Source organism: Rhipicephalus sanguineus, chromosome 8 (assembly GCF_013339695.2).
Source record: "Rhipicephalus sanguineus isolate Rsan-2018 chromosome 8, BIME_Rsan_1.4, whole genome shotgun sequence".
Lineage (NCBI taxonomy): Eukaryota > Metazoa > Arthropoda > Arachnida > Ixodida > Ixodidae > Rhipicephalus > Rhipicephalus sanguineus.
In genome coordinates, this window is record NC_051183.1 from 73,213,799 (window position 1) to 73,232,931 (window position 19,133).

Sequence of the window (19,133 nt, forward strand, 5' to 3'; positions counted from 1 at the left end):
TCTTCGTGATCTGAGAAGGATTTATATTTTTTAATCGCGTTAAAAAGTCACGAAGAACCAGTATATCGCGCAAACTGTCGGAAGAGCCTTGCACCTAGATTATGGAGTCATTTACTTTGCTGTAATAGTCCGATGCTTTCATGCGTGCCCTAATGAGTGTTCAGAATTAGAGTATGCATATTATTATCGACGCCCACTTCATTCTGTGGTGCTTACGAAGTAAAAAGAATTTCACTCTGAGAAGCGGCATAGCCTTCGCAGCCACTGAAACATGTGGAGACTCGGCACATGCGCGCAAACTGCACGCATGCACAGCACACCGCCTCGCACAGCGAGGAACCACTCTCGCGCTCATCTCCCACTGTTTACACGTGTGTTGTGTGTCTGCGACTTCGTAGTCACCGCAGATCGAAAAATTTTGATTTTAATTGTTTCACGACGTTTTTCGAGTTACCATTCTGTGATTAGACACTGACTGGTAATCTTTCCGTCGCTCTAAAGAAAACATGTGCCAGAAAAACTGGTTGCCGGTCCCTTTAAATTAAAACCTGCAAGGCCATGAAATACCGAATAATATTTGCCAGAGAGAGCCATCGGCGAAAACTTCTACACACGGAAATATAACCCTGTTCAACACAGATCAACAGGTCGATGTGTACTGCAAAAAGGACCTAAGCGAAGAATAAGAAAGGGCAACTATACAAAAGGGTTGCCTGGAAACTACATCACGGAAGAAACGATATGCAAGTCGGCATTTCCACTTGTGCAGGATACGTACCTCATCAAGGTGAGAGTGTGTTACCTTTTAGGTACTTATGCTCAAAATACTCTCCACTTCTGTCCATGAGCTGGAGCTAAAGGGATGCACGATATATTATAAATTCACGTGCATCTTCGGACATCATTGAACATTTCAGCTACTTACAGGCGCCGCGCCACTATCTGCTGCTGTTATGAAAGGGGATATTCTGAAAGTGTTTTCTAAACAGCCAGACCATTACATTTAGCTCCAGGAGCACCGCCAGGTTTTTAGTAATGAGGCCAAGATTTTATCAGCATATTGTGGTTAATGAACACACTCAACCTGTTTGTCATGGCCAAATTGTCACTTCAGAGTGGATAAAACTTTGTGAGATGCTGTCTCGTATCGAAATCATCGCTTTCATATGAATAATCTAAGTGAGTCAATAGCATGCACACTATGGAAACCCATTCGGCCAGTCACCATCACAATATTCAGAGCGTTAAATCAGTGGCCACAATAAATGCTCACCGCTATAGCAATGGGGCTTGTCGAATTACGTTTGCGCACTTTGGTAATTTCTTGCTGTAGGAATTAGTAACGTGTTTTCTTTTATAGTATTGTAATATTATCAGAATGAGCAGAGTGGGAAAAAGCGGAAATGATCAACAGACATGCGCAAAGGTTTCCGGAGAGAATCCACTTTCAGCACTTGATTGCTTTCAGTTCAGTTTACTTCAATTGCATTTTTAGAATTTTTAGAATTTTTTTATACCTTCTTATGCTGCTGACGTACGAGATTTGAGAAATATGTATGCTCAGCCACTTTTAGAAATACAGGGAATGAGAGTTAACAGTAAAATTAACAACTTTTTCCTTCATCTTTTATTAATTTCCAGCAGTGCCACAGCGCACCATATCTTGTTGTATTTGTTCGCCCTGTAAAAAAAAAAAACACCCCGCCATCTCCCCCTAAAAGGGAACCCTGAGTAGTATGCGAAGCAGCCATGAGTCGACTTATATTTCTGTAATTGTTTTATTTTTTTCATGGTCCTTCTATTCGAGGTTCTGATGTTGTTACTCGTCATATATGACTTTGAGCTCAGGGAAACGTTTTTCCTTGAGTATAACGGCCTTGTGGTTCGTAAAGTATAAAGTTATTGACTCTTGCTGCAAAGGCTGCAGCTTGAAGTTTGAGAATGCGATGTCAACGCGCCCGTTTCGCTTTGGCTTCGCGAGCCCACCGCTTCGGATCGGCTGGGGCACTGGCTATGTCGACGCAACGCCGGGGAGACAGGCCTCGTTCATAAGCTGCTTCGCATCTAAGGGTATCTTGCATGATTTATGGCGTAGTGGGTACCTTGCATGAATGACAATGCTTTACGGTGAAGTGGGTACCTTGCATGATTTATGGCGTAGTGGGTACCTTGCATGATTTATACTACAGCACGCGCCGCAGTGGATCGAGCGCTCTATCACACGTCCATATGTCGAAAACATTCCTTTCTGCACACCGTGCGCGAGCTCTCCGCTCGTGCCAGCACTTCGTTCTCTTGTTACTTCCATACATCTAGTGGCACGCGGGGCACTGCTCACGCCGTGGGGACAGGCCTCGTTCATAAGCTGCTTCGCGTCTAAAATAAATTAGGCTCTTGTAGACAGGCTTGTTAATGTGTATTAAGTAATGAGCAATGCCACCGGGCGCTGCAGTGGTTAAGATGCTCGGCTGCTGACACGAAGAATGTGGGTTTGATCTCACCCACGCAGGTCGATTTCGATAGAAGCGAAATGCTCAAGGTCCGTTTACTTGATTTAGGTGCACGTAAAAGAACCCCATGCGGTCGATATTTTCGCAGCTCTCCAGTGCAGCGTACCTCAAAACCACAAATGGTTCAGGCAGGTAAACCCACTGCCACTGTAATTGATAATAATAATAATAATAATAATAATAATAATAATAATAATAATAATAATAATAATAATAATAATATTATTATATTATATTATTATTATTATTATTATTATTATTATTATTATTATTATTATTATTATTATTATTATTATTATTATATGGCATCCCCTCCGCCATACTAAAAGCATATGGTACTATATTTGTCCCAGTACTGACTACGATATTTAATAACTGTCTGGACACTTCCACATTTCCTAGCATGTGGAAAACTGCTCGTGTTTTCCCAGTATTTAAGTCGGGCTCTAAGACAGATGTTTCTAATTATCGCCCGATTTCTCTACTATGTGCCACATCAAAGATCTTCGAACTGGCTCTTCACAAAATATTGTCTTTTAGTGTGAAAAGCTCACTGATTCCAAATCAACATGGTTTTCTTGCTGGCCGCTCAACTACCACAAATCTTGCTAGTTTCATGAAGCAGATCTCCACACCTATTTCTCAGAGAGGACAGGTTGACGTAATCTACTGTGACCTGAGCAAGGCTTTTGACGTAGTCAGCCACACACTGATTACGGTTAAACTTGCGAACTTTGACGTTGACTTGTCGATTGTGAATCTCATGCACAGCTATCTGCTCAATAGATCTTGTTATGTTGCCGTAAATGGCCAAACCTCTTCTTTGTATAAAGTGACTAGTGGAATCCCTCAAGGGTCGGTATTAGGCCCACTCCTATTTTTAATTTACGTTAATGATGTTTCTTTTGCCATTCGTAATTCTTCTTTCCTCTTGTATGCCGATGACATCAAGATATTTAAGGAAATTCATTCAGTTAACGACTGTCGCTTGTTGCAGTCAGATTTGTGTTCTTTTTCCGAATGGTGCAACGGCAATAACCTTTCTCTAAATACCGCAAAGACAAAATTCATGTCTATCACTCGCAAAACATCTAGCGTGTCATTTCAATACTTTGTCAATTCTGTGCCATTATGCAAGGTTTATGAAATCAGTGATCTTGGTGTTGTTGTTGACAGCGCGTTAAACTTTTCTTCTCACGTTAAGCGTGCTGCTATGCGGGGCCTTCGTTCTCTCGGATGTGTTTGTAGAATATCTCGAGAATTCAGGTCTCCCATGGCCCTACACAAATTGTACACGGCAATATGTCTTCCGCAACTTGAGTATGCGTCCGTGATATGGAATGGCATTGCTCAATCCAGCGGTAACACCATTGAACGAGTCCAGAAAAAATTCCTCAGCATATATAACCATCGCTTTGCTAAAAATGACTCTGGATCTCGTTCAAATACTGCTGAGTCATTATCACTGCCATCACTTCACTGCCGACGAAATCGTTCTGATCTCTTATTTCTCTACAAGCTAGTCCACGGTTTCATATCCTGCCCTGTACTTCTCAATTGTGTTAATTTTCGAATTCCGCGTAAGTTAACCAGAGAGAACAGACCGTTTCATGTACCCGCCTGCTTCTTCCAACACTCTACCGTTCACAGAATACAAAGTCTTTATAATATTAATTTTCTTGATCTTGACGTTTTTCATAGTCCACAATCACTGTTTTTATCCGAGCTTTGCACTGTTTTGACATAGTATGGCACAGTGTACAAAGTCTTCCCTTCTCCGTCTTTCCGCATAGTTGAATATGTGCAATCTAATTTTTTATTCCCCTTCAATATTTCTCATATTATCTTATTTTACTCCTCCCCTTTAGTGTTCATTTCTCTTTGTCTACGTGTTTTTGCTCTTTTTATTTCTGAAGACTGTCTGTATTGTATTGTTTATTTTTATTGATTTTATTTTTGCGTGCGCCTGCACAAAGACCTCACGGTTGTTCCTCGGCACGTTAAATAAATGATTGATTGATTGATTATTATTATTATTATTATTATTATTATTATTATTATTATTATTATTATTATTATTATTATTATTATTATTATTATTATTATTATTATTATTATTATTATTATTATTATTATTATAGTCCCGCACCATGGCTCCCAGTCGGGATGCATGCTTGCTATGCTCCTGCCTGTTTTTCGGTAAGCAGCAGTTTTTCCGCTGTGAAAGTTGCTCTAAACGCGTTCATGCGAAATGTGTAACCTGGCCTGATGAAGAGCTGCAACTCCTGAAGTCTGGATCGCGCTCATTTTGCTGCAATTTATGTGATCTGAGCCGTGCTTCTGGTAAGCCTAGCGAAAGCAACTCGTCGGGGTGCAGCGGTGAGCATTGCAGTTCTCAAACCGGTTCCCTCTCCACGTGTACCCCTCCGGGTGACGAACTCGCCGGGCTGCGCCGCCTCCTCCTCGACGCATTGGAGGGAATCTCGTTCCTCAGCGACGAGGTATCCCAACTACGCGAAGACAACGAGCGGCTCCGTAAGGATCATTCCCGCGGTGTTGAACAACAAACTCGCGTGGTCGCATCCCTTCGTGCAGAGGTCCGCTTCCTGCGTGAGGAGCTGACGCGCCGCACGGCCGCCGTGGCAGTGAAGGCACCTGTGAAACCCCCAGCGCACGTGACCGTTGACCCGTCTGTGACCTCCAAGCAACCTGCGTTCTCCGAACAACCCCTCTCCAAAATTCTTTCATCTTCGACTTCGCCGCCAGCTGACGTAGACACGTCGGAGCGTGTCAGTGTGATGCCTGTGACAGCCTCTTCTGCAGCGGTGACTGAGGGTGAAAGAAAGAAGAAACCCGCCTCGTTTGGAGTTATGAAAACATCCACTATATCTGTAGCTCAACGGCCACAAAGGCCACAATGGCCAAAGGCCATTTTTGTTACGAAGCTGAGCCCGGACACCACTACTGCTGACATTAAGAAACATATTGCTTCATTGGATCTGTCTCCCATCTCCTGCCGGCGACTTCAAACAAAGTTCCAGTCATATTCTTCATTCTATATTGAAGTTGACGAGGAAACACTACAACGCCTGAATGACCCTTCGATGTGGCCCCTCGGATGCCTCTTCAAGCCATTTCGTGGGGAGCTGCGCGATGACATGCTTCATCCCTCTGAGATAGTGACTGGAATCCAAAGTGCCGTGTGACGTAGACATATTCTACCAAAATGCTCGGGGTCTGCGTACCAAGACACTCGAGTTTTTCTCTAATGTTCTTTCGTCTGCTTTTCCTATTATTGCTATCTCTGAAACCTGGCTCGGCACTGAAATTCCCTCATCGGACTTTTTTCCCCCGACCTACACCACCTTCCGCCGTGACCGAGATTTCAGTGAAACCAAACAGAAAGGCGGTGGCGTGCTGATTGCCATTGACAATTCACTGAAATCCGTTAGACGGAAAGACCTAGAAACTATCGAAGAATCGATCTGGCTAGAAATCAACCTTGAGCGCCGTGAAAAATTGTTGATTGGATGCTTCTATTTACCGCCCAGCATTTCCCCTGCCTCGTTTCACGATGTCATGTCTTCTATTGAACTTGTGATATCTTCTCATAGTGGGCACAGAATTATTGTTCTTGGGGATTTCAATGCACCTGGAATTGACTGGAGCACGCTTACCTTTTCTCATTACAATCATTTCACAGAGAAAAAGTGCAGCCTGCTCTTGGACTTTCTGGCGTTTAATTCCCTAGTGCAACATAATTCAGTCGTCAATTCCAGTGGCAACGTCTTAGACCTGTGTGTGTCAAACGATCAACCCCTTGAAGTTTCCCGCTCCAACGTCTCTCTTGTACGTCCGGACAAATTCCACCCACCACTTAACGTAAGATTATCTGCATCAGCCGAAACAACGAGCTACAGCAGTTACGTAAACAAATCTCCAAGATTTGCGTTCAGGCGAGGTGATTACACGGGCCTCTATCATCACTTGTCCACCGTTGACTGGTCACAGGTTACTGACAAACCGAATGTTGATGACCAGGTTGATCAGTTTGCGGAGCTTGTACTGAGCAGCATGCGTAATTTTATTCCCCAATACACACATAAACAACGTAAATATCCCCACTGGTTCTCATCTGAACTTATCAGTGCACTGAAGCATAAAGATCGCGCACACAGGAAATCTAAATGTTCTCCATCGAGCGAGTGGAAGGAAGAGTTCAGCTTTTTTCGAACTCTCGCTAAACGCCTATATAAACGGGATCATAGTTCGTATATTGAATTCTTAGAAAAAAGCGCTTCTGACAGGCCAGCTGAGTTTTGGAAGTATGTACGTAAACGGTCCAGCAAAAGCGGAGAGTCTTTCAGACTACTAGACTCAAATGGGGTAGAAGTGCATGCCGTCGCTGACTGTTTTGCCGCACATTTCTCATCCGTTTATAAGGCCTCAGACTCTAGCACTGATATCAGACAGCCTAAGGCAGTTCGCTCACCCAGTGCTTTGTCGCTGGATGAAAATCTTATCTGCGAATGCATTAAGTGCTTAAAACCATCCTTATCATGTGGCCCAGATGGCATCCCCTCCGCCATACTAAAAGCTTATAGTAGTATATTTGTCCCAGTACTGACTACGATATTTAATAACTGCCTGGACACTTCCACATTTCCTAGCATGTGGAAAACTGCCCGTGTTTTCCCAGTATTTAAGTCGGGCTCTAAAACAGATGTTTCTAATTATCGCCCGATTTCTCTACTATGTGCCACATCAAAGATCTTCGAGCTGGCTCTTCACAAAATATTGTCTTTTAGTGTTAAAAGCTCATTGATTCCTAATCAACATGGTTTTCTCGCTGGCCGCTCAACTACCACAAATCTTGCTAGTTTCATGACGCAGATCTCCACACCTATTTCTCAGAGAGGACAGGTTGACGTACTCTACTGTGACCTGAGCAAGGCTTTTGACGTAGTCAGCCACACACTGCTTATGGTTAAACTTGCGCAATTTGATGTTGACTTGTCGGTTGTGAATCTCCTGCAGAGCTATCTGCTCAATAGATATTGTTATGTAGCGGTAAATGGCCAAACGTCTTCTTTGTATAAAGTGACTAGTGGGGTCCCTCAAGGGTCAGTATTAGGCCCACTCCTATTTTTAATTTACGTTAATGATGTTTCTTTTGCCATTCATAATTCTTCTTTCCTCTTGTATGCCGATGACATCAAGATTTTTAAGGAAATTCATTCAGTTAACGACTGTCGCTTGCTGCAGTCAGATTTGCGCTCTTTTTCCGAATGGTGCAACGCTAATAACCTTTCTCTGAATGCCTCGAAGACAAAATTCATGTCTATCACTCGCAAAACATCTAGCGTGTCATTTCAATACTCTGTCAATTCTGTGTCCTTGTGCAAGGTTTATGAGATCAGTGATCTTGGTGTTGTTGTTGATAGCACGTTAAACTTTTCTGCTCACGCTAAGCGTGTTGCTTTGCGGGGTCTTCGCACCCTAGGCTGTGTTTGCAGATTGTCTAGAGAATTCCGTTCTCCTATGCCCTTCCGAAAATTGTACACCGCGCTATGTCTTCCTCAACTGGAGTATGCGTCCGTGATATGGAATGGCATTGCTCAATCCAGCGGTAACACCATTGAACGAGTCCAGAAAAAATTCCTTAGCATATATAACCATCGCTTTGCTAAAAAATCTCGTTCAAATACTGCTGGATTATTATCATTGCCATCACTTCACTGCCGACGAAATCGTTCTGATCTCTTGTTTCTTTACAAGCTAGTCCACGGTATCATATCCTGCCCTGTACTTCTCAATTGTGTTAATTTTCGAATTCCGCGTAAGTTAACCAGAGAGAACAGACCGTTTCATGTACCCGCCTGCTTCTTCCAACACTCTACCGTTCACAGAATACAAAGTCTCTATAATGTTAATTTTCTCGATCTTGACATTTTTCATAGTCCACAATCATTGTTTTTATCCGAGCTTTGCACTGTTTTGACATAGTATGGCACAATGTACAAAGTCTTCCCTTCTCCGTCTTTCCGCATAGTTGTATATATGCAATCTAATTTTTCATTCCCCTTCAATATTTCTCGTGTTGTCTTATTTTACTCCTCCCCTTTTGTGTTCATTTCTCTTTGTCTACGTGTATTTGCTCTTTTTATTTCTGAAGACTATCTGTATTGTATAGTTTATTTTTATTGTTTTTTTTTGCGTGCGCCTGCACAAAGACCTTACGGTTGTTCCTGGGCACGTTAAATAAATGATTGATTGATTGATTGATTGATTATTATTATTATTATTATTATTATTATTATTAATGGACAGCAGTAAACTGAGATGCACGAACAATGGCGACGGGCCGGGCGCTGTCCTGCCAGCAACATTTATTTGATGAAGAGCGCTTATGGGTCCATCTTTAATAATGTTCTGCTTCATCGTCCGTGTTCTGATTGACGCACCTTTTTCTTTAAGCAGTTCATTGTCTGTCCCTCAAAACTGCATTTTTCAGAATCAAGGCAGGCTCGACTGCCAAGGACGTTGCTACATGCCGCAGCACGTTTATAGCGTAGGATACAAGATAGCGCTTTTCCCGGACAAGTATCCGTGCCAGGGCAAAGTGAGTTCTTCGTTATTTTGTACCATGCTGGGCATTGATTGTAGTGGAGAATAGCCTACGTCGGATGATAGCTGTTTACTTATGATAAGGATGCCTGTGGTAATTTAATACAACAAGAGGAGGTCCAGCACCAAAAGAAAAACCTGTGATGAAGCTTTGATTTACTCATCCATATACTACGCCTAGAGAGCACTGCGAATTAGCCATAAAACGTTTGGCTGGAAGTGCGTCATATAAGTTATCAGATCGCCCCTTGCAACTCTGTGTTCAGTAGTGCGGCTAGACACGCACAAATAGTAAAGCTAATTATTCTATCTAATAATTTCCGAGTTGGCTGCTCCCGTCTACATTTGTAAACTGCTTGCTTACATGTAATGCGAGAGTGAATGTTGTTCTTGCTCAGGTATGTTACCTCGATTCAGTTTCTTAAAGCCCGTGGTCATGCTTACACGACGGCAAGAATTAGAACTGTTGTTTGACGTATGTCTGTGTAACGCGCCCTTCAACATATTCTGCGAATTCAGATAATGAGATGAAAGAGGTGCTGCCACGATAGTTAGGTTATCTAAATTACGCGAGGCAAAAATGCAAAAATTGCAGGACAACACCACTGTACGGCGTATAACGCTTTATGAGCGACCGCGCCGCAAGTGAACTGTGACGTGTGTGGCCTATAACGAGCACTTTAAATGATACGGCGCAATAATCAAAGACTGACAATACGAAAACACCGTGCACGATCTCTGAGAGCGTTCTGAACGCGAGTTCGATGGTGTTTTTAAGTATAATACACAGATTGCGTAAGAATAAGTAAATTGAATAAACTTTTCAGAATGCTTCTTCACTTCCTGAACGAAGCGCTTTTGAAATAGCTTTCTTAAGGGCACCAGAGGGCACAAGTGTATTCGTGTTCCGTCAAATTAATTGACGTTGGTTGTATTTCAGAAAATGTTTTGCACTGATCTTTTTTTTCTTTAGCGACCAGTTCTTGCAATGTTGTGTAACAGCAAACTCGTAAAGCAGAAGTGCCCTTGAAAGGGCTCGTTATACAAAACAGCACGCTGGAACAACATACAATATGAGCAGGTGCGCTTTTGAGAATGAAAAATTACTGCCTAAGAGGGTAAATTATGAACTTATAAATCACTTTAACAATAGACATGCCCACCACCAGCTTCAGTTTTAACAAACACATAGGTTCCGGTAAATCTTCCTGCCTGGCATGTCGTCGCGGTCTGCATCATCTACTATAAGGTATCGCTAATTAGGACTAATTTTTGTATCGGTGCTTTTGTCGTATGTACTACCCAAATTAGTGCGAGGCTTGTAGAAAGCTCACACTACATTACAACTCCCGCAGTAGAGATACATTCTGAGGGATTTTGAAGTAATTTCTTCCCGTGAGGATTTTTCGCTTCAGTCTTATAACACTGCAATGCATATGCAGCCGTAGAAGATATAGGAGCAGCCTTTTCAACAGCCATTGTGAAATTGAACAGCATTGCATTAGTAAACTTGATTTCACTGAAATGAAAATCATGAAAAAAAAAGGTCTCGAGCATTACCAGAGAGCGGCATCAAAACCTCGATTTGTTGCTTAAGCAATTGTGCGTCATGATAACGTGGAAGAAACGTTGAACTTACGCTTTTCCAACCGAAGTACACATTTGTACGTCAGTTGCAGGGCGTCACGATGAGCAAAAGTTGTTTGCAGTTCCAAACAGCACTATCAGTACAGCACGAGGTTCATCGTGTGCGTTAGCTTGATATGTACACTTGTATGTTGAATGATTTAAAGAGGGGTATTTTTTCTCGAGGCACTCATTTGTTTGCTAAACACAACTAAGTGAACCCAACAGACAATTTAAGCCCTGGAAAACACAGGGGAAATTACTTGTTATGTTTAACTGCAGTGTAGCAATTATGACCTCAACTGAAACGTATCGAACTGAATGAAAAAGCTTTGGCGAAGCATGAACTAAGCTGCGCAACGCTTGAAACATCGAAACATGGCGATTCTGTAGACTAATCTGGTTACTTCTACGTTGTTTCTAGGCCTCGGCTAGCGATGCAGGTTCTAGGTTGCTTTCAGGTTGTTCGTAGGCTTTAGTTGGGGGATGCTAGGTTGTTTCTACGTTGACTCTCAGCGCAGAGAGGTTGGATTTAAACCACATGCATTCATAGACAAGGCACAGTTGTCCAAACCAAGCGTTCGCACCTCTCACAGACCTACGGGCACACAGTGGTTGGCGTAGGGCTTCCATCGCTTCGGGGTCTTCTCGCAGCCGCTGTTGCCTATCCCGTTCCCCAGTATTCTCTCGCTGTACGCACTCGGGGTCTTCGGCATGCCGCAGTCGCTTCGCAGCCATTAGTCGGGCTAACCTCTGTTAGTCCAACAAATGAACATATGTTCCAAGAATTGTTCCGTGACTTGGGACAAAAAGAACGGGCTTTCATGTAGGCAGGTAGCAGCAAAACTACTATAGAGCAAACTCAAGCAAATAAATAACAATATGATGCCACCAGCTCCATTGTCTAACCAATCTTCGCAACGTTAAATCGGTGAAGCAGCTTGAAGTTTTGCCTTTACGTGTCTTATGCCTTTGTCCAAAAGCGCGGAAATTGTTTTTGGGTGGCTCAACGTTGCTTGGGTTACAGCTACATTTCAAGCAAAAGGACACGTAAATTTACAATCGTGGTGTAGGCCCGTTGTAAAACGGTCGTATCCGGTATAAATTGTCTGAACAAATGTCGCATACCAGTACCACTGCACCCCCTTAGATAAAGCGGCGCATTACATAACAGTGAGGTCTTGGCTCGATATTTGGAGAATTTATTCAAGCAGTACCACAACGTTGCAACTTGTTAAATGCCAAGGAGGTGACACAAAGATAAGTGTGTGGCTGAAATGTGAGACATTCCAATGTGTGATTGAAATGTTGATGTAAAACGGAGTCATTAGTTTTCGATAGTTTTCAGGGTTCGTTCTCGTTTCAGTTTTATAGCACTAAGTGAAGTTGATATGCATCTGCATACTGTGCCTAATCTTCCGTGAATTAAAGCACAGTTATTTACGTTGCTTGAGAAGGAATGTTAGTGTATTCATGATATCTCGTGTTGTGAAGCGCCACCTAGTGATGCCAGCCATGATGATTTGAGAGGTGTTGTATCTCTTTGACATCATATTTTATTCATTTCAGATGGTCTGTATAAACGGAGAATGCGTGGAGAAAGCGCCGAAGTATTCAATATATCATGCCTCAAAATAAAGCCAAAAATAACCGCTTCATTGATATACGCCGCAGCAAAGAGCATGTTATCGAACATTTTTAATGTACCTATGAATAAGAATGTAATCATAAAAAAATGTTTTACAACAAGAACCATACAGGAGGTAACGGTTGCTATTAATTGGAGGGACGTAATTCATTTCAAAGAATAATAAAAAAAATGTTTTACAATAAGAACCATACATGACATTTCGGTTAATAATTATTAGGGGGTCGTAATACACTTTAAACCGGAAAAGGTTGCCCATTGAGTAGTTTACAGTGATTTCTTGCTTTATGATGTAAAAAACATATTTCCTGCTATCTGTATGATTGAAAATATACGCCTTTTTTTGTGAGCGTGCGTTGAACGAGTGTAAAAATAAAGGTTATCTGCAAGTGCAGTTGCAGTGTGTATGCTACGACAAGGAACTGCAGATAACGCTATCGACGTCGTCCAAATCCAAATAAAATTAAACAGTTCAACCAAACAAATCACGCGTACATTCCCAGAACGTGGAATACAGGCGTACACTTCACAAACTGCGAAAAAACTTCCGATTGCATTCTGTTTACGATAAGGACAATGCAACAGAAATGCAGTTCTTTCAAGGATGTTCTCTGTCACGTTCTGCACTGAAAGTTTCAATTTCGTTACAAATCTCGTCATGAATTTTGCTATGATTTTAGGAAATGAATTTATTTTGGCATATTACTTCGTCTGTCTGAATAAAATGTAAGTAACTTCGGTACCGACGTAGGCTCAGCACGAACGATCTCATGTACGCTAGCCGTTTAGTGACACTTTCAGTAAAACAAATTCGGCTTCTAACAATGTAACAAGCTGATGATATGATTGTAGTGTCTTTCGTTTCTTGTTTCCTTACCGCTCGATTGGCACTCGCCAGGAAATTTGCTCGGACGTGGACTGAGCACACAGCCCCGAGTCCTTGGTCTATTGATGCCTTTAGCAATGAGTTCAGGACCGCTAGGAATAGCCTAGCGGAATATCGGAGGATACTGCTAATGACCGGCGCAATATTGGAGCAGTTCACGGCGACCTGTGACGTCATCCTGGCGTCACATGACGACGTCATTATATGACATCATCATGAAGTGTGTTGTGTTTGTTTTCGGGCAGATTCTTGCGAGACTTGCGAGCCCCGAAAGGCTTCGCATTATGCAGGAAAGTCTTGCGCAAGTCTCGTAGATGGGAGTGCCAACATCGCCAGTTAATACATTCGACTGCAGTCTATCGAATTCTACAGTTTTGGATCAATGCAATCGATTTAGAAGAAAAAGAAACATGGTTGATCCCCCTTTCATGGTAATCGGTATAACACGAAAGTTAAACATGTCTTCACTTGGGTAGTTCAGCTTTTATAGCGCATTGTTTCGCCACAAGGGCGATGGAATGAATGCTATAACAACAAATTGTAATGCCACGCGAACAACGGCGAGCAGCTGGAAACTTGCAGTGCGCCCTAAGGCATAAAGGACGCTCGACAAGAACATACGCAAGGCAAGTATGAACTAACAACTGTCACAATTGTTACTTCATTGTGTGTGAGCAGCGCGCTCCTTTCGGAAACACGGTTGCTGCAGCGAGCGAAGGGACCTTCGCGCTCTCTGTAAAGTCAACAAAATCTTGCGGGGAAAGCACAAGAGGTATAAACGCCCCCATCACGTGATTAGCGTGCTCGCATCTAAACGCGCGGGCCGACGATTTTTAAAACACGCCCTTCGCGCTCTCCACGCCATCTCGCTTGTGAAAACAAGAACACGCTGAAGCCACCGAGCTCCGAGTACCGCCAACGGCAAATGGAATATGTAAATACCTCGCCGGTAGTACGCTGAAGAACGTACGTTCTGTGCCCGAGTGGTTTCGCCCCGCGCGCTGTAAAGCGAGGGGTCGTAGGTTCGACTCCCGGCAAGACAAACATCATTTCTAGTTTTTTCTTTGCTATCTGTTAATTTATATTCTACACCGTCATATACCTAACAGAAATACGCCAGTGGAGCCTCGGTGGACCCCGGTATAAACCACTTTTGTGTTAGAATGATTGCGTTCGCCTTCACGTCGTCTTAGGTGAATGCATAAGGGATATTGTGATGTCAACACAACAATGACTGTGGTGCGCTGTCCGCGCAGCACAGTCACAGCGAAAGGTGGAACAGCGCATTTCTGGAGCCCGTTATAAACTCTCTTGGGACAAGTACACTAGCAACGTACCCACTACGCTACAAATCATAATTTTGGGGAAGTTGGGAAGCACCCACTACGCCATTATTGACAATTCGGCGGAGAAGCGAGGTATGTGTGAGGCATTAAGTGCAGTTTATTGATGCGACGACTGATGACAATGAAGAGTTATGGCTGAGCCTTTTGCAATGGGTTGGAAGCTTTAAACGGCCCACCAGTTACGTAATTCACATTCTGTGAGCCCTGGTCGTTATAGCACTCTCCCCACCACGCTATATAACATACGTTAATGTGAGAAAGACAGAGAGGGGGAAAGGACTTTATTGAGACCACGAGGTGGATGATGGGGGCTTTATGGGCCTCCTTTGCAACCAATAGAAGTGCACTTGCGGGGAACCCACTGCGCTATAAATCATCATAATCTTTGTGAAGTAGGGAAGCAGCCGCTTTGCCATTTTTCGTCATTTTGCGGAGAACCGTGGTACCCGCTAAATACCTGTAAGGCATTATGTGCACTTTGCTGATGCTGTGGCTGATGATGCTGAAGAATTATTCCAGAGCCCTTTGTAATGAGTTCGAAGCATTCAACAACCCACTAGTTGCACAAGTCACATTGTGTGACGCCTGGTTAGAGAATTCGAGTGTTGTGACGCCTGATTGTCATTTTACTCTTCTACCACGCTACTTTACGTATGTTAATGTGGTTCCTTCCCGACATGAAGCCTGTATAGGGTCTTTTTACAAAGCAGTTTCAAGCACCGACATGGCTCTGAGGTAGAATACTGGGGACCAACGCAGAGGGCCCAGGTTCGAGCCCCGTTCCATCCTGGAACTTTTTTCTTATGTCATATTTATTCCTATTTCGTGCGATAGCGGTTACGGACACCAGCGGCGGCGGCGGCGGACAACTACGGCGCCAAAAACGGCTCTTGTGATCTCATAACGGCTTTCGCTGTAAAAATGGCGCAGGGAAAAAAGGTACGCTTAGTTCATATAGGACTAATGCGCGCCAAAGAAATATTCAGGCCCATGTTTTCTGTGCGTTGTGGGTACCACACGTGGTATAAAAATTGCAACAGAACCAATTGATACGCCATACTAGGAAGTAGATTTGAAAGCTTTCTATATCTTTACGGAAGGAGGGAGCTGGGCCTCACGCCAACAGCGAAAGTAAGAACCTGCGATAACAGTCAAAGTGTTGTTACCGTATGCTTGCCTTACCGTATGCTCGCGCTGTCATGAAGTGTACGTACCAGCAATCACCTTAGCACCTCAGCGCGTTCTGTCCTGATTGCTGACAATGCTGCTCAAAGATAATGATAATAATTGTTATTTCTATACGTCCCGAAACCTCGATACGAACATGAGGGACGCCGAAGTGGAGGGCTCCGTAAATTTTGACCATCTTGTGTTCTTTAACGTCCGCCTTAAACTAGGTAGGCGGGCCTCGAGCGGTTCACCGGAAGAAATTGGGAGCGGTATAAGCAATTAGGGTAATGAAAGTCGCGATAACAGCGGGACTAGGTGTCGAGGGTGCAAACGTTGTCAATAAAAAAAAATAATGCTTAGAAAGCAAAGTCGATGAGCTTTCATTTATTGAAACAGAAGATAAGTCCTAGCAAGTTTTAAATATATCTAATTCGGGTGAAACGAGTGATTGCTCTTTATTTATTTTAGTGTTCTGGAAATGCCTATTTTGGTTGTCAGGGCCGCCCCCCTCCCCTTCTCCCCCGTAATAAAAGAAGAGGGGGGGGGGGGGCGAATACATCTACAGAAAAGCACGCGTACATTTCGTTCGGTTTGGTATGACCACTTCATAGTGATCCCGTGTTGTGCTCCTCCGCGTGTCCTATGAACTCCGTAAGCTAGAACTTCGTTAGCTAGAACTCAATAAGCGAAGTATCGTTGCAAGTGTCAACTCATTTCATCTGAGGATGCAACGTACCGATAAGAAACTTACCTTTTATTCCTTGTTAAAAAGCCCCGTTCACCAAGTGCTGCACTCGTTTTCTCACATGTGTTATGTTTTAGTGTTACTCACTCTTACTTCCTTTGTAGAATTGAAAGAGAGTGGCAGTTTTCACAAAGCATAGCAGTTTACGAGCAGGCGCACATATTTCTCGTTTGTGCGCAATTGAGAAAGTTTCTAGAGTTATGTGTTCGTGACTATGAATGCGTTAACATACCTCCGCATCTAAGCCAGCACGTCGGTATGGGTTTGTGGTGTAACAAGAAATGTGTCCTTAGAATAAATCATTTGAGCATAATACTTGGGCATTTGAGCACCCTAACAGAGCCGGACGGGACTCTACCAAATGAGATTAAGATAGCTGTACTAAATGAGATTAACGAGAGCTCGTAGTACGGGACTCCGCCGGGCAGCGCAAGGCGGACTGTGCCAGACGTCTCGAACATTCCACGTCAGAAATGTTACCGAGAATTGTAATAACGAGGTCAAGCTAGAATAAAAACTTAACTTCCGTACACACAAAATTAATATGCTTTAATAGTACGAAAAGCACCGCGCACTATCTTCATTGTTTATAAATGCGCGTATATTTCACACAAGATTTTCTAGTTATTGGAAGTAAACAAGCGAATGTTACGGATCGATAGGCCTCTCGCGGCAATGCACTGTCTAGGGCACCTAAAATTAGGTGTCATATTTTTAACACGATCGTGATGATCATCGTCATTCACAGCATCAACTAAATGTGATGATACGTAGGTCCGTGCACTTCCTTGTAATGCGTAGTGGATATAGTTCGCTTCTTCGCAAAATGATGAATTATGGCGTAGTGGATGCGCTTCGCAACATACTTGCCCTGGGCACCCTAGGAGCGTTTATAACAGAAAATGTCACGTGCTCAGATGTTCTTTTCCTCATGGCATGGTTGAGCTTTCCAGCGAGAAGAGAAGAATGCCAAGTGAATGAGAAGGCGATACGAACGGTACCCGAAACCTCAATATGTTCCGCTCTTACATTCAAAGTTCTTGCATCGCACCTTTTTCTTTTCTTTTATGTTGTTGCAGGAATATGATTCATCGCTCCAAACACAAGGTTGCCTTTCCGGCAAGCGGACCCTTTAGGCTCTCTGTAAAGTTTCACGGGCAAAACCAAAATGAACTCGCAGCGCATGCAAGTTCAATTACGTTACTGCAGTAGATCCCAGAAACTTCGTTACCGCGGTAAAAGTACCGTGTGCTTTAACAGCCTTATGGCTTCGAATGCTGCTGTTAATAAAAAGCGGTTACTCGTAAGTTGATTATTTGTACTGAGGAACGCAAATACCGGTCGTCTTGGTTGACGCTATCTTTATTGGCGGCCAGATGCAAGGCGCCGAACTTGTCTGTTGGGTGGATTCTTTGAAAATCCGCGTAGCAAGTTTCAGTGCATGGAAAGGTTGCCTGAATAACTTCTCGGGTAAATCCAGCAATCATGAAAGACCAATGAATGGCTTTCTTCCTAAGTGTCATCAAGGAGCATTCTAACTGTGCGGCGTCGGTACAATTGATCCTGCGAGAAGCGCGACTGCTTTTTGTAGCGTCTAAGAGCAAACATTAAAAAATGATGTTATTTCTTATTTAGCGATCAAGTTTCTGAGCTTTCTTTCCTGCATTTCCACGTGTGCTTCACATTTAACTGTGACCGTCCGCATATGTACTATCTTTGCAGTAGAACTATTGACGATATATCTAGCTTAGGCATTTTCTTCAGAAACTCATTTGAATCGTTGCATTTGAAAATGCCCGTTTCACGCTCTTCAAAGTTAATTATCGATTCACATCTTGGCCTTTCATCACTGTGCTTATTTTCACTACTCCTACAGTGGCTAAAATAGCGCGCCTTTTCATACCACCTGAAGTGTCCCCGTCCTTTGGAGAAAGCTTAGTTGTCCGTTTTGTCCACGAAACTCTAAACGACAGCTTAAAGTGCACGCTGCTCTCAAAGGCAGGAGACATCTATGCTGACCTTGGTACCATTTCAGCGATTATAGCAAGCGAAAAAAAGTAAGAAAATTTTGCGACGTAGCGCAGTGTTATCTCTTAATGACTCCAGAGTAACTCGTATGGAAGGAAGTGGCGCGCTGTATCCCGCATTTGTTACAACAAAATGCACATGCAAGTTCGCTACTACGCCTACATCTTGGTTGCCTCACTTCCTACTGTAGCCGTAGCCTTCACGCAACAAAACGGTACGCAGAATCAGCAGCACGCATTTTTTTTTTTTTTTTGTGAATTTCTCCTGCACGATCCTCTGAACCTCCGGACAATGGCGGCTTTATGAAATGGTGTAGACAAGCTGTCAAAAACAAGGCAGTTGTTTTATGTTAGAACAAACGTGCCAACCATTGTTTTAGTAGACATAAAAGGAAAAAAAAATAGACCTGGTCATGGGACGTTAGCAGAAGGAGCGATAAACGATGGTCAGTTAGAACGCCAGAATGGGTTACCAAGAGGTGGGAAGCGCGACCGCGGATGACAAACAGTTAGGTAGAGAGACTAAATTAAAAAAAAATGGCGGCATA

At 43.1% G+C, this 19,133-nt stretch overlaps 1 protein-coding gene and 1 long non-coding RNA gene across 2 annotated transcripts in view; both read left to right on the top strand.

Annotated features, from left to right (window-relative positions):
* The first annotated feature begins 685 nt into the window (after positions 1–685).
* LOC119402814 (uncharacterized) lies at positions 686–12,555 on the top strand. Its single transcript, XR_005185942.1, has 3 exons — positions 686–787; positions 9,025–9,132; positions 12,333–12,555. It is a non-coding gene; the product is annotated as an uncharacterized LOC119402814 (long non-coding RNA).
* A 6,110-nt stretch (positions 12,556–18,665) lies between these two features.
* The window catches only part of LOC119402099 (venom metalloproteinase antarease-like TtrivMP_A), a 36,841-nt gene continuing 36,373 nt past the window's right edge, over positions 18,666–19,133 (top strand). The window contains exon 1 of the mRNA XM_037669203.1: positions 18,666–18,800. Within this exon, the coding sequence (XP_037525131.1) occupies positions 18,719–18,800 (82 nt within the window). The 5' untranslated portion in view covers positions 18,666–18,718. The remainder of the gene's footprint in view (positions 18,801–19,133) is intronic.